The 24,820-nt window shown below is 51.0% G+C and overlaps 1 protein-coding gene across 3 annotated transcripts in view; it reads left to right on the top strand.

The window, feature by feature from the left end:
- OLFM1 (olfactomedin 1) overlaps positions 1–22,846 on the top strand; it is a 34,311-nt gene extending 11,465 nt beyond the window's left edge. The window contains exons 1-6 of one of the 3 annotated variants that reach the window (XM_035555330.2): positions 860–1,262; positions 3,213–3,362; positions 8,445–8,600; positions 10,931–11,150; positions 16,837–16,943; positions 20,067–22,845. In XM_035555330.2, the coding sequence (XP_035411223.1) occupies positions 1,113–1,262; positions 3,213–3,362; positions 8,445–8,600; positions 10,931–11,150; positions 16,837–16,943; positions 20,067–20,741 (1,458 nt within the window). In that variant the 5' untranslated portion in view covers positions 860–1,112 and the 3' untranslated portion in view covers positions 20,742–22,845. Of the gene's footprint in view, positions 1–859; positions 1,263–3,212; positions 3,363–8,444; positions 8,601–10,930; positions 11,151–16,836; positions 16,944–20,066 lie in introns of those variants that run through there. The other 2 variants (XM_035555331.2, XM_035555332.2) reach the window with 2 other exon arrangements.
- The last annotated feature ends 1,974 nt before the right edge of the window (positions 22,847–24,820 follow it).

Raw genomic sequence — 24,820 nt, 5'->3', positions numbered from 1 at the left:
AACCCGGGGGGGCTGCAGGCCTGGCGACCACCAGGTGCCTCACCTGGGTCCCACACCTCGTGGTTTGTCAGGGAGCCCCCCGCACCGGAGTATTCACGGGGGGTCACGGCTCCAGAGTGCTGCTCCTGACTCCCCCCGGTGGCCAGCAGCACCCTTTTGTCCCCCGGAGAAGCAGCCTCTCGGGCAGGGGGGGCCTTCCATAGGGTCCCCGGGCGGGCTGCGCGCCCTCCAGCCCCCCGGCCCCGCACCCTGGCCCCGCAGCGCCCCGCGCCCCCCCCCGGCAGCCGGCAGGGGGCACCGCAGCGCCGCGCCGCATAGGGGAGCCGCCCCCCGGCCCCGGCCCCCGCCCGCGACCCCCCCCCGGCTCTTTTCCTCCCGCCTTCTCCCCCCCCCCCCAGGTCTTTTCCTCTCTCCCCAGCTCTTTTTCCCCACCACCACCACCACATCGTACCGGCTCCCCGACTCTCTCCCCTTCTCCCCAAATCTTTCCTCCTCTCCCCAACTCCTTTTCCCCGCTCCCCAAATCCACCCCCTTCTCCCCAGTTCTCTCCCCCCTCCCTAAACCTTTTCCTCCCCCCTTCCCCTACCCCTCCCCAAAAGCAGATCTCTCGCCCTCCCCCAAATTCCCCGCTCCCCCCTCCCCTCCCCAAACCCCTTCTCCCCTCCCCAAACCCTTTCTCCCCTCCCCAAATCCCTTATCCCCTCCTTCTCCCTCTCTCCCCTCTGTCTCCCACCCGCCCTCCGCAGCCTCTCCGGCTGGCTGGGCTCTCCCTCCCCCCCCCCCTCCCCTCCACCCACCCTGCCCCTCCCTCCCGGTCCCGTCCCTCCTCCTGCAGCCGCTCGGCTCCGGCTGGGGCGCGCCCGGTGGCGGCGGGCGCAGGGAGGCAGCCCCGCTCCGGGACCGGCTCCTGCACCGGCACCGGCTCCTGCACCGCTTCCAGCACCCTCAGCATCCTCGGTAGCCCCGGGCAGGGCCGTGGCGAGCTTCTGGACGATGGGAAGGCGGCGAGAGGCGGTGGCGGTGGCCGGGCGGCTGGCGCAGCCCGTCCCCAGCGGCATGGAGCCCGGCGCCGGTGCAGAATGAAGGGTGCGCGGCGCCCCCCCCCGCAGACATGTCTGTGCCTTTACTCAAGATTGGAGTGGTCCTCAGCACCATGGCCATGATCACCAACTGGATGTCGCAGACGCTGCCCTCCCTCGTGGGGCTCAACACCACCAAACTCACGGCGGCCTCGGGCGGCACCTTGGATCGCAGCACGGGAGTAAGTGCGGGGGGCCGGGGGGGCCCGAGGGGGGGTCGGGGTCTGCCCGGAGCATCCCTGCCTCCGGGGGTGCCTGCACCCCCGGCTCCCGCCCCGCTCCCCCCGGCCGCCCGGTCCCCCCCTGCCCGGGTGCCCCCCGGGTCGCCAAAATCCCTCCTTGGCTAAATCTCACCCCGGGACCCCCCCCTCGGGCCGTCTGGGTTTGTCCTTGCCACCCCCCACCCGGCAGACTCAGCGGGAGCCCCCCCGCCGCAAAGAGCAGCGCCCCGGGGGGAGGCAGCGCTGCTGCCCCTCGGGTGATGGGGGCATCACCCAGGGGGGTGCTTTACCAGGCCCCCCCCGCGCTGTGCAGGCACGGTCAGGTCGGTTTGGGGTCGCGGGGGCTGGCAGGAGATGGGGGAGTGGGGTGGCGGTGCGGGGAGCGCCCCCAGTTCTGCTCTGGGGTTCATCCATCCCCACCCCTGGGCAAAGTGGGGGGCTTTGCCCTGCCTCCAGCCAGAGGATCGCAAAGTTTCCCTCGGCGCTGCTCTGCCGTCGCCTGGCGAAGCAGCTTGGGACAGCAGGTGCAAGTCCCGCAAGGTCTCGTTTGCTTCCCTGCCTTCAATCAATAGTCGTTAATGGGATGGAAAATGCAGCGGAGGAGTCACGGTGTATTTCGGTCGTGCCTTATGTTTCCTGTCCCTGTTGTGCTGGAGGGCTGCTATGGTGGCTGGTCTTGCCACTTTGGAAATGGCTGAGGAAAACAATCCCTCTGTCTTGTCTTCCAGTAGCAGGAAAAAACGGGAATCTTTCGCCTCCAGGCTGCATGCTTGTGCCTTAGAAAAGAGCTAACGCATTTCAGCTCTGCTGTTCCAGGATGAGTATTTAATGTAGTGGCTCTGCTGGTTGTGAATGAAGCTAGGCTTTTTTTTTTCCATTTTACCAGGGATGATAAGACCTTTTGTTTTTTTTTTTTTATTTCTGGTTACTTTTGCTAGAGAATCGAATTGTTTGTCTGTCTGCTAGCCATCTCTCAGTGAGTGTCTGTCCACATGGGTATTTGCAAGGTTATTTGTAATATATTAAAATTGTAGAAAGAACATTTCCCTTTTAGTTGGCAAAACAGTGGTACCTTCAAAGTGAGCAGAGGCTGAATTGTGATTAAATAATGTATTTTGCGAAGTGCTGCGAGATCAAAGGGAAATTAAGATCAGAGAGCTTTGGAGAGCACAAGGGGCACGGGGGGGCTGGGGCATGTGCTGTGTTTGGGGCTGGGCTCCCTTTCTGCGCTGCGTCCTGGAAGCTCTGACGGAGGCACCGATCCTGCATCCCTTTGCTGCGGGCGTGCTTCGTGGGGCACGGCACCAGGGTTTCCCTGTCCGGAACCCACAGAACGTTTGGAGAGAAGTGGCTGTCCTGGTGAACCCGGCAGAGGACAGGGGAGACGTAACTCCTGGTATCTGCTTCCTCAGAAGAGCTGATTTTCCTGTCACCGGCTCCAGGAGAGCTCTGCAGATGCTCGTTGATCACTGCTCAGCTCTCAGCCAGGACACAGTACGCCCCCCGTTAGCTCGGGCACATCCTTCTCCCGGTGTCAAGGAGAAGATGAGTGCTCTGTAATGACAGCCGGGCAGCGGCTTTCCCACCAGCTCGGCACCCCGGTGCGCTCGGTGCCTTTCAGCACGCCACCCACCCTCTCTGCGGCACGCCTTTCCTGTCCCTGCTTCCCCACTTGCATTGCCCTGTCTGCTTCAGCTCTTGCTCTCCCTTTTCGACCCTTCCTTTATTTGTCCCCAGTCCATATTTTTGCATTACAAGTGAATTCTGCTGGCTGGGCCCTCAGAGGAGCTCTCCGCTTGCTGCACAGCCCCAGTCTCTTTCACTCCGTGCTGCTTCCTCCCTCCTCTTCCTCGTTCGGCTCCCCCCACCCCTCCCTCCTTGACTTAACCCGTCTTTCCCTGTGTTAATTAGGTGTTGCCTACCAACCCAGAGGAAAGCTGGCAGGTCTACAGCTCTGCCCAGGATAGCGAGGGACGTTGTATATGCACAGTGGTGGCACCTCAACAGACGATGTGCTCGCGTGATGCCAGGACAAAGCAGCTGAGACAACTATTAGAAAAGGTAACGGCTGACCCGTTCTGGGCAAGGTGGTTTGGTTTGACGTGGCACTGGGGGTAAAAACACGGGAGAGTTGGGCTGAGCCTTTGTTTCCAGAAAAGACAGCCCCCTTGGGCCAGCCCTCCCGTGCTGTTGCTGTCCCCAGGCATGCAGTGGAGAATAATCAGCCAGGAGGACAAATATCTAGATATTTCTGAGGCACGGAGGAAAAGGGACCATGGCCTGAGATCAGGTTAAAACTGCTGAGATCAAAGCAATGATATTGAATCACATCAGTTTAAAAAAAAAAAAAAAAAAAAAGGATGTAGCTTACTCTTTTTTATCATTAAAAAAGGATGTAACTTACTCTTTTTTTTTTCATTATGTTAACACAAGCAGTTTGAAAGGATGAGCCTCAAAAAGGTGAGAGGAGATAGAATTAAAAAACCAAAGCCCATGCACTCTTAGCAGAGCTGATATTAAAAAAAGGTCAACTAGAACAGTACGAGCTGTCAACATCAAATATTATAGAAATGACAGTTAGTGGTTTTCTTTCTAATGTTGACATCCACTTGATTAGTTTTTAATAGTCTGCTGTCCGAAGAGATCAAAGAATCTCATTAGGGAAACGTTCCTGATAACAAGAAATTTTCCAGATAATAGATTTCATTGAAGAAATGCCGTTTCATGCGAAATGGTCCTCTTCTCTTTAAAATATAAGTGGACTCGTGTGCTGGATATGTAATTATCCTTTGTGCCCTAATGCTACGTTGGCGTGTGTTGTGCATGACAAAATAACTTCCACCCTGATGCTCTCGGGAAGTTGATGTATTAGGAACTCATAACAGCATTAAACCTACACTTAACTGATTCTCCTACGTGATAAGGACAATAAACTCAGACAGAAAACACTTAGCCCTTAAACAGCAATTTTGTATGTCATAGACTTCTAAAAATAATCGCACTCAAGCCTCTATTTCTCTAAGCAATACCGGCAATTGGTCCGGCAGCACATTTGTCTGAGAGGCAGCAGGCATTGTGCTAGCAGCTGCTGCGGCAGTCAGAGCCCGCTCGTGTTCCCAGAACTGCTCACATGCAGAAAACAAGTAGGGTTTGACCCAATGCCCTCTGCTAATGGGCAGGCGAGCAGAGTGTAGCAGCCCTGGGATACCAGCAGGTGCACTGCGGAGGGTGGAAATGCTCGGGGATTTTTTCCCTTGGGCAGCTCTCCGGCTGCGAGTGGATAAAGTGAGGGGGGAGCAGTACATGAAGGCATGTGTTCTGGGGATGTGCTACCTGCCTGCGGATCTGTCTGCATCTCACTCCTACGCTAACCTATATCAAAACCCCAAAATAAAGAGTAGGCTCTTGGTGCCAGACATCTGATCTTGATCAAGGCTGAAATGATAATCCCTATAGGAAAACGCAACTGCAGCGGAGAGCTCCCAGCTCCCCAGGAAGGATTTCAGACCTGGATGCTTCTTCCCCCAATCTGACATTTTACCTCTAGTTTCGTGATGGGAAAACTCTCACCTCCAGATTTCTCTCTGCCAGCAGATGAAGAAGCATAATGTGTCAGAGAGGTAATTCTGTTTGGATTTTCAAAGCAGGAAACCTGGCACTCACCTACAGAAATAATAAGGCATTGCTTTTGTGGGCCAGAAGAAAGCCGCTTTTGTGTGTGTGTGTACACAAGGCAGTTACAGCATCCTCAGTGAAAATCTCTGCACAGGGGCACCAGCAGCCAAAGGCAGCTTGAGGTTCCCAGCTGCCGAGACCCCAGCTCCCCTCAGCACACGGGCACGGGTCGTGCTGCTTGCAGGTGATTCCTGGGCACCCCGTCAGTGTGAGGAGCAGCAGGCGCGAGTGAGCTAAGGTGAGCGAGGTCTGCTCGCCACCGCACAAACTGTTCAGGCCACCTTCTGACACCGAGGTGTCTGAGCTCATCCTTGGCTGCCGTGCGTGGAGCCCTTCCTGCCTTCCGTGCGTCAGGTGCTGAGGCCAGATCCTGGGCTGCGTCCAAACCCAGCCGTCACCGAAATCCTGTTCACGAACAGATTATGTTTTATCTTCAAATGGATTTTTTTTTTTTTTGGCCCTGTTATCTGGGAGGACTTCCTCCTCTGACAGTTAAACCACTTTTCGTTTCCTGCCAACGCTTATTCTTTGCCAACACTGATTTCCAGCTTAAACAGTTCTTCTTGTTCCTTTGATACTCGCTCTGAGGTGTATTTAGAGAGGACAATGATCTGCTCAGCCTTCCACAATCCTTATAAAATGGACTTCTCTTGTACCGATCCCTTGGCTGAGTCCCTCTCTCTGCCACTTTTTCCTGTAGACCACAACAATCTCCCTCAAGATGTCTCAAGCTATTGCTCCATCAGTTTGTCCAGCTACCCCAAGCTCAAGCTAAGCATTCATCCTGCTTCAGACCCCCAAAACGGCTCTGAACTGCCTTCCTGAGCTGATCAGGACTGGTCTGTGTTTCAAGATGACAAAGAAGTCATCCTGACCTCTTGTCGAAGATGACAAGAACAGAACTGGAAGTTTTGCCTGTATCGGTTTTCTGTTTTGAATGCTAAAGCGCACTCTTTTCCCCAAGACAATCACAGGTATATCTCTCTCATCAGCTTGATGGAAAATGAGGTTTCACATTGAGAGTGCACGCTCAGCCAGTGGGGGCAAAAAGCATTTTAGCTGCTGTTCGAGGGTGGATGCTAATGGATGAAGCTGGGGGAATCTGAGACAATATCCTCAGGTCTCAGTTCATTAGAGCACTTATGTACACGCTTAAGTTTAAGCTGTGAGCAGTCTCATTGAAATCTAATCATGTGCCGAAGTACTTTGCTGGATCAAGGGCTTAATATGCTAATGAAGGAAAACAAGTAGATCTCCAGATGATGAAGCACGCATTACTGTCAGAGATTAGGAATGACGGAGATTGAGTTTTTACCAGTCTGGCCAGAATCCTGCCTGGCTGAAAACAATACAGGCAACAAACAGCGAGAGTCTGAACTTGTAAAACACATCCCTAAAATAGCACGGTGGCTAATTTTAGACATCTGAGTTTAGAGCCCTGCGAGGAGGCTAATTTCCTCTGCCGTCAGGGGAGAGGCAGGCTCCTCCAGAGGTGATTCAGAGCAGGAGCCTGAGCGAGCTGCTCTGATTCACTTCCCAGCACAGCCTGTTCTCCCTCTGCGCGGTCCGAGAGCAGCGCCAGGAGCCCCCTGCTCAGCACCTGCAGGGCTGGGTGCTGGTGCACACCATGTTATGGTCGCAGCGCTGCTCGTCTGATTGCTTGGCCTAAAGTTGGGGCTGGGCATTAGTGGGCTAAATGAGATCAGTTTTGTGCGACCCCAACAAGTCGTTCCTATTCCAATCCATTGAAACAATTCTGCTACGTAGATATGGCTTGACTCAAAGGAGAATAGACTGGATTAACAGGATAAGGATATCTAAGAGGAGGAATTGCAGGCCAGTCATGCTTGTCCGAGGCCTCTCCTCTCCCTCCAAGGGCCACCCTCCAGCCCAGGTGCTGCAGAGGGTCTCAGACTGACAAATACCTTCACCTCTGCTGAGGACGATTATTAGAGCCCCAGAGCAGTTGCGCTGGTCGTACAAAATGTTTCCTCGCCGCTGGCCTTTGAAATACCAGTTGCCCATACATTTTTAATGGTTCCCTGTAATAGTTTTCTTGTTGGCGTGCATGAGCAATGGGCGTTTTGATCACTTCGGAGATGCAGACACAAAAGTTGGCATTTGACCTGTGCTGCTTTCAGCAGGCAGGCTGCGAGAGCCCGATGCACGCGGGTGTCCCACCTCTAAGGTAAGTCGCAGCAGCACCGTGTGGTCTGCTGGAGGAAACGCTGCCCTTACACCCTTCTTTCCCCATCTCAGCTTTCTGCGTTTTTGTCCCATCAGGGACAGAGTTGGAGCGGAGCTGGAGGGCTCTGGGAAGCGACTCGCAGAGATGGTTTTGGCTCACAGTTGGGTTTTGCTCAGACCCCCACAGAGGAAGAGGCTTGAACCAGGAGGCCTTTGATGCTAGGCACCGTGCAGCGCCGTGCTTGGATGCCTGATTCACTTTGAACACAGGCATCATCCCTGCTAATGCTGTCAGGGCCGGGGCATTTCCATGGGCACCGTGGCAGTGGTGGGGGCACTGCTCGTGGGATGAGCCCCAGAATGTACCAACCGTGGTACAAACACAACCCTCCCCAATGCAAAGACCTTTAATTGCACCCCTTGCTTGATGCTAAATATGTGCTTAGGTACTTGCCTAAGTCAGAGCTTCATTTGCCCTCTCATAGCCTGAAAAATGAGAAGCAAATCTCTTAGTAAGTCAGAGGACAGCCAGCCTTCCAAATCGGGTCATTCAAGCTATCATTTCACCCCGTTCCTTACACCTCCGCCACAAGCAGCTTTTTCTCACGAGGAGCCCGGCCAAGCCTTGCATCATTCCTTTGGCAGGGCCAGATGGGCACACGGGGGGACGCAAGAAAGCGCCCGGCACAGCACCCACCCGCAGGGCAGGGATGCACCCGTTATTCCCCAGCTCCGGGATGCCCTCACCTCTAGCTGTTCGTTGTGGCAGACGTTGTATAAACCATAGGGCTGTTTGGGTAACCGAGTTTTACTAGCTGGGAGGAAAGTTTGCGCTTAGGCAATCAGTGTCACTTACATGCATGAAGAAATGATAACGTGCATCTCAGCAGAGACGTTTCTCAGAGTCAGATGTGCTCCTGTTAAACTAATAGGCTCTCCTTGTGCAGCAGCAGGCGTCGGGTGCTCTTCCAGACCGAAAGAGGCCGTTACCACTAATGCATCTCATACTTGACTACAGCCCTCATTTGCACGCGGGATCGCTGAGTTATTCTCTGCAGCACGGCAGAATAAACGTTTATGAAACCACTTTGCTCTGGTTTGGGGCGTGGGGTCATAATACGAGGAGATGCTGTTGATTAGCCAGTAAATAATGCATCTGCTGATTGCCCTTTAGCTTTGTTGACTCGGAGAAAATGTCAGCATCTGCATTCGGCCGCGAGCAGCGCTGCCCTGCTGCTGAATATGTGCCTTGTGCGTGACAAGTCCCTTCTCGTTTGACAGGTGCAAAACATGTCCCAGTCGATAGAGGTGTTGGACAGGCGGACTCAGAGAGACCTACAGTACGTGGAGAAGATGGAAAACCAGATGAGGGGACTGGAATCCAAATTCAAGCAAGTGGAAGAAAGCCACAAGCAGCACCTGGCAAGGCAGTTTAAGGTAGGTGTGCTTTCCAATCCACTAACCGAGCCGTGGCCGGAGATGCTGCGGGGCGCGCACTGTGTCCCCAGCCCTGCTTCACTGTGCTCGTGGCCACCCAGCCACCCTCCTGTCCAAAGCAGGGCCAGATCCAGGTTGTAGGATTGCTTCCTCTGCCACAGAGCGTTTTTCTGCAGGGTAAAAGGCTGAATCCCCAAGTTCCCATACCCACAGGCTGGCGGTGCCCCAACAAGGCTGGGCTCCGTGCTGGGAGAGCCTGGGCAGGATGAGGCCAGGCAGAGCTGGGGCTTCCTCCCGTCCCCGTCCCCATCCCCACCCCTGCCCGGCTCCAGTTCCCCTTGGGAAGAGCCACGAGCAGAGGCTTTGTGTTCATTTCTCTACACACCAGGCTCTCACCTCTTCACTGCCCTCCTTGGCGGGGTTGCATCAGTGGGGCAATCAGTCAAGCAAACAACCCCCCCAAAAAATCAGTGTTCTTCACTGATTCACAAATTCAGCTGTCATCAGGCTGGCAAACTGAGCACCTTCAGGGGTGCGAATGTCCAGTTTTGAATAAGGATGTTGGCAGCAGAGCCAGCGCCTTCTGGTCAGTGATGTGCCTTTTGTCCTGGTGTCACGCAAATTAGGAGGAAAAAATGGCCATTTAAATGAGGCTGCCAATGCAGCAACTTTCAAGAACGTGACTGAGACCAAATGAAATTGCCCAAAAGAGACTGCCAGTACTATTTGTAATGTTACACTTCAGTAATACATTGGATTAAGAATTAAGCACAAATTGGGAAGATTTCTAGTGAAATCTGGGGACAGGTCCCATTGATCCCCGTCCTGCTGCCCAGCTGACTGGTGTTTTAAACCAGATATTTCTTAATTGATACGTTAAATGCTGAAATACCAAGATTATGTGATAAAAAGCTGGGAAGAAAGCTCTTAAAACTTTCCACCAGCTCTGCCTCCTCCACTCCACATCTCCAGGACCCTGTTTAGCTCTGCAGCCAGGATGCCAGGCCCATCTCTCTGAGTGGAGCAAGAGTTCTTTTGTTTGTTTGTTCTTCTCCATTCAGATGAGTTTAATGCTCCCCAGCACCTGCCAGGGAACTTGCACCAGGTAGCACGAGCCACTAAGAAAATAAACAAACAAATTCCCCACATGCAAACCACAGGAGGGAAAGCCTTTTGACTTAAATAGGAGGCAAAGAAATGAGGCTGGGGGCCAGTTTCTGATGCTGTCCACCCCGGAGCTGCTTCACCAGGCAGGCAGAGGTCACAGCCTGAGCCTGCGCCTGCGCTGCTCTGGCTGGTGTAAGCAGCGCCAGGTATACCCTGTACACTGACATGCTTCATTAACGGGTAGGTGCATGCATATTTATGTCTACTCATTAGCTGCTGGAGCAAAGCATCCTTAACAAAATGCTGCATACTGTGCCTTTAAACAAGGCCTTCATTTAATTAAAAACAAAAAACAAAAACAAGCCGTCGTTGCAGCAAAATAAATTTGGTAATGACTTTGATTTTTGTGTTCTTCATAGCAGGCCTGAAAACAGTAAGGAATTTTTGTGTAATTTGCTGCCAAAGCATCATTTTAAATAACAGCCACAGCATTTTGTTTCTGCTAATGCCAGCGTTAAAATATGAGTGGTTTGGAGATCTTGTGTTGTTTTTTGTTTTGTTTTGTTTGGTTTTCTCTTTAGTTCCGTATTTGTCTATGAATGGCTATCTATATAAGGCAGGTTAGTGAGCTAGATCCTCAACAGTATTTCATTTTCTTGCTTACAGGGCTAACTTAAAAGCAAGTTTTTTCAATGCTGCAGTGACTGAAGAAGCAGTTCACTCCCATGTAACCATGAAAAGAGGGCCACAGAGCATTTTGCACCATGCATTTATTTTTTTGATTATTTTCCAAATTAGCACCATATCTCACTAAGGAACCTTGAACCACACAACCGAGATCTTCCTTTGCATGCAATTGTAGATGCATTTCATGAATAGTTTGAAACCCTTGTCAATGCATATATCTTATTTTATTTTATTTTTTTGGAAAGAAAAAAAAAAAAAGAACTCTTTGTGTATGTGATCTGAAGCATGTAACCCTAAGATGTTGCATTCTAAAAATGACAAATAAAGGCCTTTCCCAAATATTTTGGTGTTCTGCAGCCTGTTTAATATGTTCTTTCCAATACATCATTTGGACCAAAATAATAATTTAAATAATTTTAATGATAATAATTTTGGGATATGAACATTGCACTCACGTAGGAAGCAACCAGGTCAAGGCAGAGTGTTGCAGATTTTTGCACGCATAGCACTGAACCAAGCTTATTTTAACCTTGCAGGCAATAAAAGCGAAAATGGAGGAACTTAGGCCTTTGATACCAGTGTTGGAAGAGTACAAAGCCGATGCAAAATTGGTATTGCAGTTTAAAGAGGAGGTCCAGAATCTGACGTCAGTTCTAAACGAACTCCAGGAAGAGATTGGCGCCTATGACTACGAAGAGCTTCAGAACAGAGTGTCAAATCTTGAAGAAAGGCTTCGTGCATGCATGCAAAAATTAGGTAGGCTCAGAACAACATGGTGGCACTGGCTAAACACCATCGATGTTAAAACACACGTCACGTCTGCAGACAGAGATGCTAGACCGGACATCTCCCGGTGCCTCGCCTGGCTGCGAGAGGAGCTCGCCCGGCCAGGCTCGATCCTGCAACTACCTGCGCTATAAGTAGCATCCGTCCTGGGAGTAGTCCTGCTGAGGATTACTTGCACGACTGATGTTGCTCATGGTGCAAGTGCTTCAGGATCAGGCCCGTAAGTAGGCATGTGACTCTTTGCAGCATTTGCATAAGCGGGCGGTGAAATGCGGCGACACGCGGCCTCTTAAACAACGCTTATGCACAGCAAACACATGCACCCGTTCTGCTTACGCATCGGTGTCCAACCCGTTTGCTAACTGGACCTGGCACATTAGCAAATGTCTCTGCACCCCGCTTAAGCAGCGAGCGTGCAGGCGGGGACCCAGTTTTCCTTTTTCCTTTTGCATCTTGCAAACCACTGTCGAGAAGAGCATGATGATGTAGCCGGTGCGGGCTCGCGTTCGGTGCGGACTGTGCAGGATGGGACCCCTCCCCGCCTCCTCCCTCCCCAAAAGAGCCGGGAGCCCCTTGGGTCATAGCAGTGCTAGCACCAGGGAGATGCCCCTGAGCCCTTCGGATGGCTTTGGCTGCCCAAGCCCCTCCCCGAAACCCGAGGGGTCCCGGCTGTAGCCGAAATCCGCGTCCTGCCCCCGGGCAGGGGGGAAGGAGGGTGCTGCCTCCCGCCGCTGCAGGGCTCCCTGCCGCTCGTTGGCTTGATTTAATTTCTCCTTACATTATTGACTTTCTCGTTAAGCAATTTAGGTAATCTAAACACATTAAGTGCTCTGCAGTCTATTTTGGTAGCACATATGAAATTACACTCTCAGGTAACTTCAAGAAAGAGCTGATCTCTTCTCAGAACTGTGTACCCTTGGCAAGGTAACGTTTCCTTTCTCTCGTGCCTCTGCTGCTGGAATTGCTTTTGCTTGTTTCTACACACCTTCACGCCCCTGCAAGCAGCCTCCTCCCTGCGTTTCCCCTTTTCAGCTACCTCGCCAGTGAAATTTTGGAGGGTAGGGCTGGGTTTGGTTGGGGGAGATGGTGCCAAGGATCCACTTGCTGCATCTGTAGCCTTCAGCCCATCTCCTGAGGAATAGGAGAAGCTGCCGCTGATGGGTAGGGGGAACAGCAGCAGGACCAGGGATTTGAATCTGGGCTGTGCAATTGCCTTCCTAAGGCCAGGTCTTTAAATAAATCCCTCACAGCCCCTCTCCAGTGGGCTTTGCTGGAGCTGCCCAGCCCAGGCTGGCTCCACCGGAGACAGGGATGTTGTGATGATCCTCCTGCAGACCCTGGGCAGACTTTAGGAAACAACTCCCAGACCATTCAGGGCTTCAAAATAACCGAGTTTGAACTTGCACCATTAGCCCCTTCTGCTCTGGGCCATGTTGTCCTGGCTCATTGTGTCCCCCGATGCTCAGTTCTTCCAGCTGGGACATCCGGCCAGGTCACCAGCCCAGCTAAGACTGAGGCAGGTGGGGTGCTGAGATCTTGTGGGCAACCTTTTCTAGAAAGTTTGGGGATTTTTTTTGTATATTTCTTTGAGGTTTTATTTAGGCATTCTGGCTTTGCCCCTTCTTTTTTCCCCTGCCTGTCTGCTCCCTCTGTGTCCGTGATGTCCAGGGCAGCTTTTGTGCCTTGGGGCTTTGCAGCCCCCCCAGCTGCTCATGGAGACCAGTGCTGAGTCTTGCAAGGGTGCACCCGGGAGCATTTGCTGCTTGCCCGGGAGGGTGATTTATTTGGTCATTTAGCAGCAAACAGCACAGACTGAATTTCCAATGTTGTTTATCACTCCAGAGTGTAAACCAGTGAAAATGGTAGTTAATTGAGTTAAATTCAGGTAACAACCTTACAGACACTTTGCTGGCACACGATGAGACCCTGTTCGCTGAGGATTGTTGTTTGCTGCAAATTATCTGCTCAGAGGGATGCACTGGAGTCTCAAGTAGTCTGTTTTAGCTTAAATTTGTTCCTGCATGGGCCAGCAGCACTGCTCACCTGGTGTGTGTTGGCCTGCTAGAGCTCAGGATACAGCTCAGAGCACCAAAAACAGGACCGGGGAGCACAGGACAAGGGAGGCAGAGGGGATGTACTGTGCTCCTGTCCCGTTCACCTCTCCTTATCCTCCAGGTAGCACTGATGCTCAACAGTGCAGCGGCATTTTCTTTAGAAAACGTCCTTTTTGTATTTTGGGTTTCTTAAGCATTATTGATGGATCAATAGTGAAAACACTTCTTGACCCTGGCATGTGTGTGAAGGGAAAAAGAAATCAATAATGGCACATTCAATCTGTTATTCTATTTACATTCTTAAAGATCACTATTTATATTGGGATCTTAACGTTTCCATTAATGCTCCTGAGAGGAGCCTTCAAACAGGGGAAAGGCTGTCATTCCTCGAGTCAAAGGGGAATTTAATTCGTCTGCACTCCACAGGTCGCGTTTGCTGGTGGCATGAGCCTTCCCCAGCTCCTGCAAAAAATCCCAGCCCACAATCCTGGTGCAGAGATGGGGAAGAGCAAACATGTCCTCCCTTTTTGGAGAAGCAGGGTCCTGCCAGCCTGTCCCAAGTGTGTTTGGGTTTGGGGGCTCCTGGCTGGGCAGGAACAGCCCGAGTGCAGTGCGAGGCAGCGCTGGTGGCGGTGCGGTGGCTGCGTTGGTGGAGAAATTGCTCCTGAGCTGCTAAACGTCACCGGGGGGCTGGAGCTTAGGAAGAAGATGGAGCGGGGGTGTGAGCATCCTGGGAGGATGGCGGTGCTCATTGTAACTGGCTGGAAGTGTGTCTGCTGCTGCTGGAAAATTCCTGGTGTAGGTAGAGGAAGGGGATGTGCGTGATGGAGGCATCTCCTTGCTGCTCTCTGGGGTTGCAGGAAGGAGTCCTGGACAGTCGTCCTGGGAGAGGCTGATCTGTGCTGATGCCCAGGGACGGGGACACGCAGACCCCCATGGGCCCCAAATAGTTCTGGGGAAAATGGAGTGAAAACAAACCCTCCGTGACTGCCCCCAAGCCCCTTGGTTACAGGCTTCCCCCGCGTTGTGCACTCAGGCACGGCCACCAGAACGCGCTTCCCTCCTGCACATTCATCCCTGAGTGACTGGAGATGCTTGTAGCATTTCGGCATCAAAAAGGGTCCCAGAAGGAAAATAAGCGGTGAGCGCAGCCTTTGCCTTTCTTGTGTTTAATGAAATATTGGAGATGGTCTGGGAGCCGTACGAGAACACTGCAGAGCGCAGTGGAAGCAGCAGGGCTGTAAGCAGGACCCTCGCCCCGAGCTCAGGGCCACAGGGCTGGTAACCCCATGAGAGCTGCGTGGACCTAGCTCACCGGGGGCCAGGAAGCACTTGGCTCCAGGATCCTTTTCAAAGTTTCTCTCTTGTATAAGTTCCTCTCGTAGATTTACTCTGAGACAGAAAACACCTCGCCCTGCGTAAGACCAGCCCTCTTGCACTGCTGAAGAGCTGTTGTGAATGTGCCTCCAGCTAAACGTGTATGAGATGTAGCCTCACTACGTTCAAACAACACTAGTTTACCCTTATCAGCTGCTGCTGCTTTTTTCCTTTTTTTTTTCCTTTTTTTTTTTTTTTTTTGATCAATGAGCTTTTATACAACCTTTCTCTCCAGGGAAATGGAAGGAAAGAGATAAAGTGACAGCAATGTAGGGCGGTGATAAAGGAAGGCAGCATTGAGCAGATCTGTGATTAGAGGAAGGCTGGTCCTCTGCAATGGGAATTTACCAGACATTAAGCGTTTATTATTTTAACCCATTGCATCCCTTTGTCGATACCTTGCTCTCCGCCTGATCGGAGAGGCTTTGAATGCATCAGCCAGGCAGAAGGACAAATTCCCCCTGCCATGGCTCGGTGAGGCCAGGGAAGCTCTCTGCTTTTTGGTGGGAGATCTCTTTAACTGCTTGGTGTCTGAAGGCTGTGGCGAGACTGATGGTCCCCATGGCCGTGTCATGCTGGTGCAGAACAGGCAAATCTTCATCTGTTTTATGTCCCAGGCTAAGGTGGCCCCTTTGCCCCTCATCTCGGAGCTGTGGTATGTGGATGTGTCCCGTGGTCATAACTGGGAGCCCAGGGGGCTGATGAGACCAGGTTGAGGAGAAGGGCAGCCGGTGGGTAGTGCAGAGCTCCTGGGGCACGTACTTGGTGACCGAGCAGAAGGACCCTGTCCCGAGCTGGCCCAGCTCCCCGTGCCTTTCAGCAGCACCCTGCGGGCTCCCACCTGCTGGCCCAGCCCCGGACATCCCAACCCAGCACCTGGAGCATCCTCTCCAGCCCAGCACCGTGACCTTCCCCTTCCTCAGCACCCCAGGGGCATCCTCATCCCAGGGGAGAAAACAGAAACACCTGGTGAACTTCAGGGGCCGGTGTCCCCTTGCACCACTGACCTTGGCAGGAGATGCTGCCGCCAGTCTGGGAATGTGTCCGGATTTTAAATGCCTGCTCCCGTAGCAACAGAGCCTTCAGCACCGGTTGCAGCCCCTCCTGCCGCATCCAGCTTGGTCTCTTTGCTTGTCATTACGTCGTGCACATATGCTGAAATGCTGGCGTTTTGGGAGACCGGAATGGCAGCTTGGCTGAAACGTGGGGATATCGATGTAAAGATTTGGTGTAGGGCTGCCTGCGATGCTGAGGCTGTACCGTTGCGGACATCTACTCGTGGGTGTCCCAAAAGGGACACTGGGTTCAGTGCCAGGGGACAGATAGGTGGAAGGAAAATTAGCTGCCATGGGCTGCCAGCATAGCAGGCTCACAGGGGAGAGGTGCTGCTGCCTCACCTGGTATTTATGGCTTAAAAACGCAGCCAGGCGCTTAGCTGGACTTGCAGATGTGCTGACATTAAGTTCAGGGGCATGAAACCAACAGGGTGAAGTGCTTCAAAACCCGGCCCTTCATTCTGAGCCCCGGGGTGCTGTGTGGGTGCACGTCCCCATCGGGGCAATGCTGAGGCTGGGCCCCGGGAGGCTCCTGCACAGCCTCCGTCCTCTGCTGCACCCGACGTCCCCTCCTGGGGCCAGCAGGGTGGCCATGGGGGGCTGGTGGTCTCAGGTGTCTCCTGAGCGAGCAGACATGGCAGAGAGCAGAGAAGGTGGCTGCTAGAAGCTGGTAAATGCTCTTCGCAAGGAAGAGATTTATATTGCCTATAATTTCCCACTTTTTTTTTTCTTCTCCCCTGCATAACCTGTAACAAATGCACGTTTCCAGCAGGGCTGGAATAGACACGTCTGTCTTTTTATCTTGGCTGCAACCACTCTATTACGGCAGAAATGAGCAGAGCTATTCAGCTAATTTCTCCACCTGGCTGCTCGACCCTGGCTAACTCTTCTCATTTCCCATTCGAGCAGCGTGGCTGCTTCAGGAAAGCTTGTTTTCTTGGGGCAACGTGATAAGGACACTTGTTATTAAGAGGCATGAAACAAACAAAAGCAGCCGGCAGTTGTTCTCAGCCTAATTACCTCTAATTAAGTAAAAACCAGCTTCCCATCAGCGGGGCACAGCACCCTGTGCTGGGGCCTGGCAGGCAGAGACCCGCCGCGAGAAGGCACGGGCCCAGGCCGCAGAGGGTGTTGGAAATGGTGCTCACCAGCCTTGCACTCTTTTTCCAGCTTGTGGCAAGCTGACAGGAATCAGTGACCCCATCACAATTAAAACCTCGGGCTCCCGGTTCGGATCGTGGATGACGGACCCACTCGCCCCAGAGGGAGAGAACAAGGTAAGAGCGCGGCGGCAACATCCCCGTGGTCCCCCCTCCACTGAATCCATGGAAAGCTCCTTAAATCCCAGCACCAAAGCCCTGGTAGTGCCCCATGGTGCCTAATCCTTCTCGTGGAGCTCTGCTGACCTCGGCTGAGGGTGGGGAAGGGCAGGAGGACGAGGGGGGAGCAGCCCCATGCCGTGGTCCCTTCCCAGGGCAGGTGAACCTCACTGTGGCCACCGTGTGCTTGGTCTCGGACGTGTCACCAAATCTGGGGATGGAAAATCAAATATTGGGTTTCTTGTCTGGATTTGGCAGCCCGGAGGGAGCTGGGGAAGAGCGGAGGGGCCCATGGTGCTGGCCCCTGCTGCTTTTCTGCTGCCTGTGTCCCCAGTACTGTCATCAAACTCCATTTGTCCTCTGTCCTCCACCTGCAATGTTGTGAGGATTTAACTGACTGCAGCCAGAGAGAGATTTGTTTTGCTTTGTTTTGGTCTTTTTTTTTTTTCCTTTTTTTTTTTTCATTCAGACCGTTCAATTTTGATCCCAAAGAGGTAGGAGGCCAATAACTGGCTGAAAATCAATCCAGGCTTCCCATGACTGATGGAATGGAAAATATCTCGAGTGTTTGCTGAGGATTTGCAGGCAGCAAAACAAAACAGAAACCACAGACCTTGGCTGCATGGCAATTCCCTCCTGCGTGAAGCAGCCTTCATCAAAAGATAAAGGCGCTGGCAAGGGCTGTGTCGGGGCGGCTATTTTGGGAGCTTGCCCTGCGATCGGCTTTCTGTAGCTAAGAGTGCACGAGGGATGCTCTGCAGAAGCCACCGCTGGGGGTGGCTCTGTGTGCTTGGAGGTGTGCAGCGATGAAGCAACAGTGACTTGGGATGTCGGGCTAGTTCCTTCCAGCAGCCAGCTTGGCTCCCCACTATAATACCTCTTTATTTTGCAATTATTAAACAAAGCATCACCCCATGAAGATCCTAATTTGGAAGTAGAACGGGAAGGTTTTACCCACATCAAACAGAGTTTTCCTCATCAGAAGGGACAGACTTGTCCCCTTCAGGCTGTGTCTGCTGCATCCTTTAGCACTAACAGGGTTAGGCATGATTTATACATCTGTAAAGGGAGAGTTGGGTTGCAGCTGAAGTACATTAATTACATGCTAAAGATCTTCCCATGTCTTCAGAGAGTCTTATCTCAAAATGGATTTTTTTTTTTTGCCCATGTCTTTTTCTGCAGTGTGTTTTTGTTGTGAGAGTACATAAGCAGTTTTCTCTGGACTGTATCTCAAGCTTTACAAGCGTGTGTTTGTATAATACATAAATCTACTGCGAAGTTTATTACAAACACAATCACCCAAGTGAACTTCATTGGCTACCTGGCGGAGTGGGAAACCGGTGATGGGGAGACACTGGCACTTTATCATATCCATCTTCCCTCGCCAGGCCCCGGGAGGTGTTTGGTGGTTTTCATGGTCATTTGTTCGTGTCATGAAATCATTGAACACAACCAGGCGCAATTGCAAGTCTCGCAGGAGCGGCGAGACAGCAGGTGGATGCTGAGCGCCGGGATTGATGTGTATAGGCAGGACAGTGCGGAGAAGGCTGCTCAGAGCCAGCCGGCACGACGAGGCACTGCTACTGATCAATCTCTGCTTCTCCAAAGCACGAAATGTCGTCGGATCCTGCCACCTTGCAGCACCAGCCTGATAACAGGGTCTGCTCTTGTGGTCTTCTCTTTGTCTCTCCAAAAACTGAGCACAATGCATTGACACGTGGAATTATTTAATGCCAAATAATGAAACGGGAGCAGCAGAGATACAGTCAGTTTTCAAGATTTTTTGTAATTTCTCAAGCTATTTAGTTGAATGCAGACTTTTCGTTAACCAAAGAGTGCTCTCCAGCACCATGTCCAACAGCAGAAGCTCTCCCAGGCTGCAGGTACTTCTCTGCCGTGGGCTCGGGGACATGTGTGGTTTTCTTCTGGTGCTTTGACAGCCATCCTCAAGCATACAGCAGACGTGTGAAGACCAGAGCAATTTGCCACAGGATTATTCTCTACCTCTGCAGTGTTTCTGGGAGGGAGGCCTGAAGTTTCCTACAAAGTTTTTGCAGACCTCACTTGGCCTTTCAGATACAGCAGCCCAAACATGTATGCACACACAGGCATGTGTAAATGTTTGTCTGCTGCTCTAATGGACCCTGGAGACAGCTGTATTGAGGCTCTGGTATGATCAGATTTTGCAAGGTGTTTGCAAAGGGAGCGTGCACTACAACATTACCCAAATCTGCATCCTTAAAGGCATTCCCCACTGCTATTTCATTTACCTCTTTACCTTCCTAAACGTTTTTTATAGAAAGCAGCTATCTCGTCTTTAGGCAGCAAAGGCATAAAGGATGTCACTCACTGGATGGATATTTCTTCTTTCTTCTTTGCCTCTGAATTGATTTCAAATGATGAAAGCTTTTGCTTTTCTTTCTTTTTTTTCTTTTTGTTTTATTTAAGAAGTCTAGACACTGTCCCCAGTGAACCGGTGTTTAAGTCATGGTCTAAAATCTCTCCCCCGTCTTCTGATAGCAAGATTTCGATGTCTTTGTCTTTTGTATTTCAGCAGCGTCGGTGTAAGCTTTTGATGCAGAAGTGTATGCTTTTTAAACCAATATGGACTTTGCCTGCATTTCCCTGACAATGAGCGATTACATTCATTGCTTCTGCATGCCAAATTAACGGAGCTTTGCACAGCAGCTGCTATAACTTACTGAGTGCAATTGTGATGGGGCTTAGAGGCAGCATCAATGTAATGTGCTGGGTTTAGCCAGAGAAAGATGCTGATTGCCCTCTGGAAGGACAGTGCCAGCCCCCGGGGAGATGCCGGCTTACCTCTGGGAAAGCTTCACTCTTCACTTGATTTCTTGGCTGATTTGGGGTGGCAGCCTGGGGTTTATTTCTGGGCGCAGGTGACAGGCTTTGGGCGCGTAGTTTTCCAGTGGGTGGCTCGATGAAGCTGGCCTCCTCGCAGATTTAGCACCCAGCTCATTTTCTAGGCAGATGTGCGAAGGTGAAGAACCTCTCCCTGGTGGAGGGCTCGGGCGACTCTCTGCTCTTTCCTAACCCCACCTTTTTCTGTTGCTCGCCCAGGTCTGGTACATGGACAGCTACCACAACAACCGCTTCGTCCGCGAATACAAATCCATGGCAGATTTCATGAATACCGACAACTTTACCTCTCACCGTCTCCCTCACCCATGGTCAGGCACCGGTCAAGTGGTCTACAACGGCTCTATCTATTTCAATAAATACCAAAGCCACATAATTATCAGGTTTGACTTGAAAACAGAGACCATTCTCAAGACTCGCAGCCTGGATTATGCCGGCTACAACAACATGTACCACTACGCCTGGGGTGGCCACTCGGACATTGACCTCATGGTGGACGAGAACGGGCTGTGGGCCGTCTACGCCACCAACCAGAACGCGGGCAACATCGTCATCAGCAAGCTGGACCCCAACACCCTGCAGAGCCTCCAGACCTGGAACACCAGCTACCCGAAACGCAGTGCCGGGGAGGCCTTCATCATCTGCGGCACGCTCTACGTCACCAACGGCTACTCGGGAGGAACCAAGGTGCACTACGCCTACCAGACCAACGCCTCCACCTACGAGTACATCGACATCCCGTTCCAAAACAAGTACTCGCACATTTCCATGTTGGACTACAACCCCAAGGATCGGGCCCTCTATGCCTGGAACAACGGGCACCAAATACTTTACAATGTCACCCTCTTCCACGTCATCAGGTCTGATGAGTTGTAGTCCATCCTTGTTTAGAAACTGATTTAGAAAAAAAAAAATAAAAAGGAAAAAAGGGAGAAACAAATTAAAAAGAAATACTAATATCGAGGAAACACACTTTAAATAAGTAAATAAATAAACAGCTGCCAAAATTAAGACCAACGTCATGGAGGATTATGCAGCATAAACCTGACATATCAGCATTACCTCTACATTTCTAGAAGTCTGGCCCTGTGTTATAGACTCACGACTAACCATGTACTTGCAGCTGGAACTGCACCTGAAGAACCACTTAAGTTTGGGGTTTTGTTTTGTTTCTGTTCCGATAGCAAATCTATAGTACATACTAAAGCAGTAAGGCAATGACTGTTGGAAGTTTATCCTTGGGAGACTTGCTCTCTTCTGTGTGTGGGTTGCATGGACATTTTCCGACATCACGGTCAGCTGTGATGGATGTGTGATTTGTATTTCTAAGCAGAAAAGCTGACCCGTGAGGAGCTCTCGCTGTCTGAACAAGACCTATCACAGGTTAGTTTTATTCGCCTTCCATTGCAGCTACTGTCTCTCAACTGTGTTCTTGTCACTTAGATTAACTGTGCTGAGACCCGAAGTAGCTCATGGATCTGTGTCTTAGTAACTATTAAACACGATGGTTTAAGTATGTATTATGAACAAGTTGTTGTACCCATATTGTTTGAACTTATGTATTCAGCAAATATATTGTATAATGTATGTCTGTTATTTACCAGAGGTGGCAAAACTTTGTATGTCCAGTTTATGCAATGAATGTTGTAAATGCAATGATGTAGTTTGGATTAATAAATGATGGTTTTGTTTCTAAAAAGAAAAAAAGATCAGTGTTCACCCTTATACACAGATAACCAATTTCATGTTGATAATTACAAGAATATTCTCTTACTGTTATAATATCTACATAGCATTATGGTGGTTGGAAATTGCTTCCGTGGAAATTCTGTGGCATCAGATTTCCATGGAAAGCTCTGTTTATGGAAGTGTGAAGGTAATTAATTTTTTTTAAGAGGAAAACTTTGTACTATCCACAGTTATCTAAGGAACAATAAAAATATTAGGAGACTTCCCTGCTTTGGTCATTGCGTGTTCTGTGTACGAGTGGCCAGGTGCATGGGGGCAGGATACAGGAAGTATTGTGGGGTTTGGGGTGATGGTTGAGCAACCGTCCTGACTTTCTTTATGTCTGGAGTCAAGTACTACCCGATGCCCAGCTGTGGCTGGGAAGCAGAGGCTGGAGGCTTTGGCTCTCTCCTCGAGCTGCTTGGTGCAACTGGGTCATTTTCCTTCTAAGGCACTTAGAGCGCTTCTCATCATGATCTTGCTAGTCTTACACCAGTAAAAGTCTTCCATCTCATGCAGCCAGCACCGTAATGCTTATTATAACAAGCAACAGTTGCTGCTGGGGCCTGAGCACTCCACACAATCATTCATCCTGTTTTTGCCAAGGCGGAGACCTCACGGCGTTGCAGACTGCTGCAATATGGCAGCACGCACCTCGAGATGATCCAGGGCGTTTTTCCAGCTGAACGCTCCTAAAGCTTTTAATATTTGGAGCTGAGGATGCCGGATGCTAACGTGCTCATCTCAAGCACCTTTAATAAATCCCACGTGTCCCTGCTATCCCCTCACACGTTTCTACCTTGTGCTCTCCCCACGGGCAGGGCTCTTTCTACCAGGAACCCTGCACCAAGTCGGGTCACTGCTGCCATTGCCCTGGGTCCCTGCAGGTGCCTGCAGGCAGAACAATGATTAGAATGCTCCCACACTGCATGGGGAAAGGGGAAGGCCTCATCCTGCCTTCGCTGCCCAGCCAAGGAGCCCCTGTGCTACAGCTCACGTGCAGCTGGTGTTCTTGGGAGCCCTGCAAACGGTGCAAAGGTGCCATTAGACCATTGCCTCTTTTTCTGAGCAGCCTATTTTCAGCTAAGTGGTATGTGAACAGCTATGCTTGCTGCTGAGGTTCAGCCTTCAAACTCAGCGGACTGGAGTGTTCGGGCCCGTGGAAGGAGAGAGGCTCACCGATGTCAGGAAATGGAATATAAGCAATAGGTGATTGCTGCTAATTGCGTGTGTGGATTTCAACCTCTCGGCCTTTGCAGAACGTCCCTGCTGGCCTCTTCAGCAGGAGGAGAGGGGAAAGAAAGGTTAAAAAAAAAAAAAAAAGACATTAAGTGGTTCCCAGAGCTGGATTAAACCGTGAGCAATGAATGGTCCTCCACGTGCAGATGTCTGAGCCAGTTACATGGGTTTGAGATACTGCCCTGTGTCAGCACTGCTCCTCTTACTGAGATGTTGGCTGTATCCAGAATGGGAACATCTCTGAGGACTCGTTTCTCTACTACAAACTATGGTTCTAGCGCACTGGACCACCACATTTGTGGAGATCTTCAATATACAGCAGTGGTTTTCCCTCCAAGAAGCTAGAAAGGGGGATAGACCCACAGTGTACTTGGCAGCAATATTGATTTTCAGTGTACAAGAGAAATCTGTTAAGCCAAAAATCCTTTAAGGCACCTACACTCACTTCTACTTAACAAATGCATTTCTTCAGTGCAAATTAACTTAAAGGGAGCACAGCATGTTTATAATTTTTAGAGCTGGATGCAGCAGCTGCAGGACTCAGTGGGGCAGACGCCTACAAGAAGGACTGAGCTTTTGCAGCAAGCTAAGCGTGCTCACGGATCAGCTTCTGTGTGTGTCAGGGCGTTCCTCCTGCACAGTCTTTTTGAAGTGTTGAATCGTAGCCACTGTCAGCTGCAGGACACAAAGGACTGCTTTTCGGTGTAGCCTATTCTCCCAGCAACTGGGCTTTGCAGACTCTGCTTCCTGCCCTCTTGCAAGCCACGGATCTGAGTGCATCACGCTGAGCACCAGATGGGTCTTCTCGAGGACTTCTGTCGGTGCTCACAGAGGTTGTCCGAGCCAATCTGTGCAGTTCCAGGGAGGTGCGCGTGGCTGTTTCGGGTATACTGATGCGCATAGCAGGGCACGACCCAAACCTGCTAGCACCAAAGCACTGGTGGACCTCTTTGTGCACCAAATTACCCAAAGTCAGTTTTGTCATTAAGCAAGATTTGAGGACAAAAGAACAAATTTGCTTGAAAACATTGATCTGCAAAAAATAAATTGAATTACAGAAAGGCAAAATAATGCTGTTTGCTTTAGGGCACAGCTACATTTAGACTCTAATTTTCCTAGTGCAATTCGTTTAATACAAGACTCAACAGCACAAAATGTCCTTGAACACAACAAAGGCAGAGCAGCTCTTCTGTAACATGTACCCAAAGTTAATGAGATGAGAAAAGTGCTTTAAGGGGTGTACCTTTGTCCTATTTGCCTGTAGTGCAATATTCTATAAATGGATGCCATATGGTCATATAGTTAATGGTATGTATTACTTTTCAAGTGGATGAGCCAGTCAAAGACAAGTATGTCCCAGAGGATTGCTTTCTATAGCCTATGACTTAATTATTTGGTGCACGAGGCTTGCTGGTCCAAATTTAGTCATGGGAGTCAGTGAGTTACTTCAGAAAAACATCTGACCGTACATTTGTATGTCTGTTTATGTGTTGTTAATATTTTACAAGGGATTAATTTAAAAGCGTATTACAAGGTATTTGTGGGTGTTTCAGTTGGATGGCGAGGAGCGTTGTGCTCAGAGGGCTCCATAGCGCCCAGGGTCTGCTCCCAGCCCTACGAGTCCTGGCAAGGAATCTGAGCAAACAACAGCAGCTTTAATTTTGCCTGTCATGTTTCTGCTATCCTTTGTCCTTTGAGTCGGGTGAACACTGCTCTCCGGCTGGGGATGACTGGAGTATATCTGCTCGTGTTGTCACGAGGCTGGCTTCCATTCCTGCAGTTCCCCCAGCCCCAGTCCTTTCTGTCCCTCACCCAGAGACAAGCCCTCCTCCCTGCAGCCACAGTGCTTGTCCTGGAGGACACTGGCACAGTTTTGGGGCATGGCATGGCTCCTGCACAGCTACAGCCTCCTGGAAACTGGCTTGGTGCTGGCCAGCGTGGGCACCAGCAACAGGCTCAGCACCTCCGTGGGGAGATTGACGCTGGGA

This window comes from Cygnus atratus, chromosome 19, assembly GCF_013377495.2.
Source record: "Cygnus atratus isolate AKBS03 ecotype Queensland, Australia chromosome 19, CAtr_DNAZoo_HiC_assembly, whole genome shotgun sequence".
Classification (NCBI taxonomy): domain Eukaryota; kingdom Metazoa; phylum Chordata; class Aves; order Anseriformes; family Anatidae; genus Cygnus; species Cygnus atratus.
This window is presented reverse-complemented; position numbering and strand designations above follow the sequence as displayed.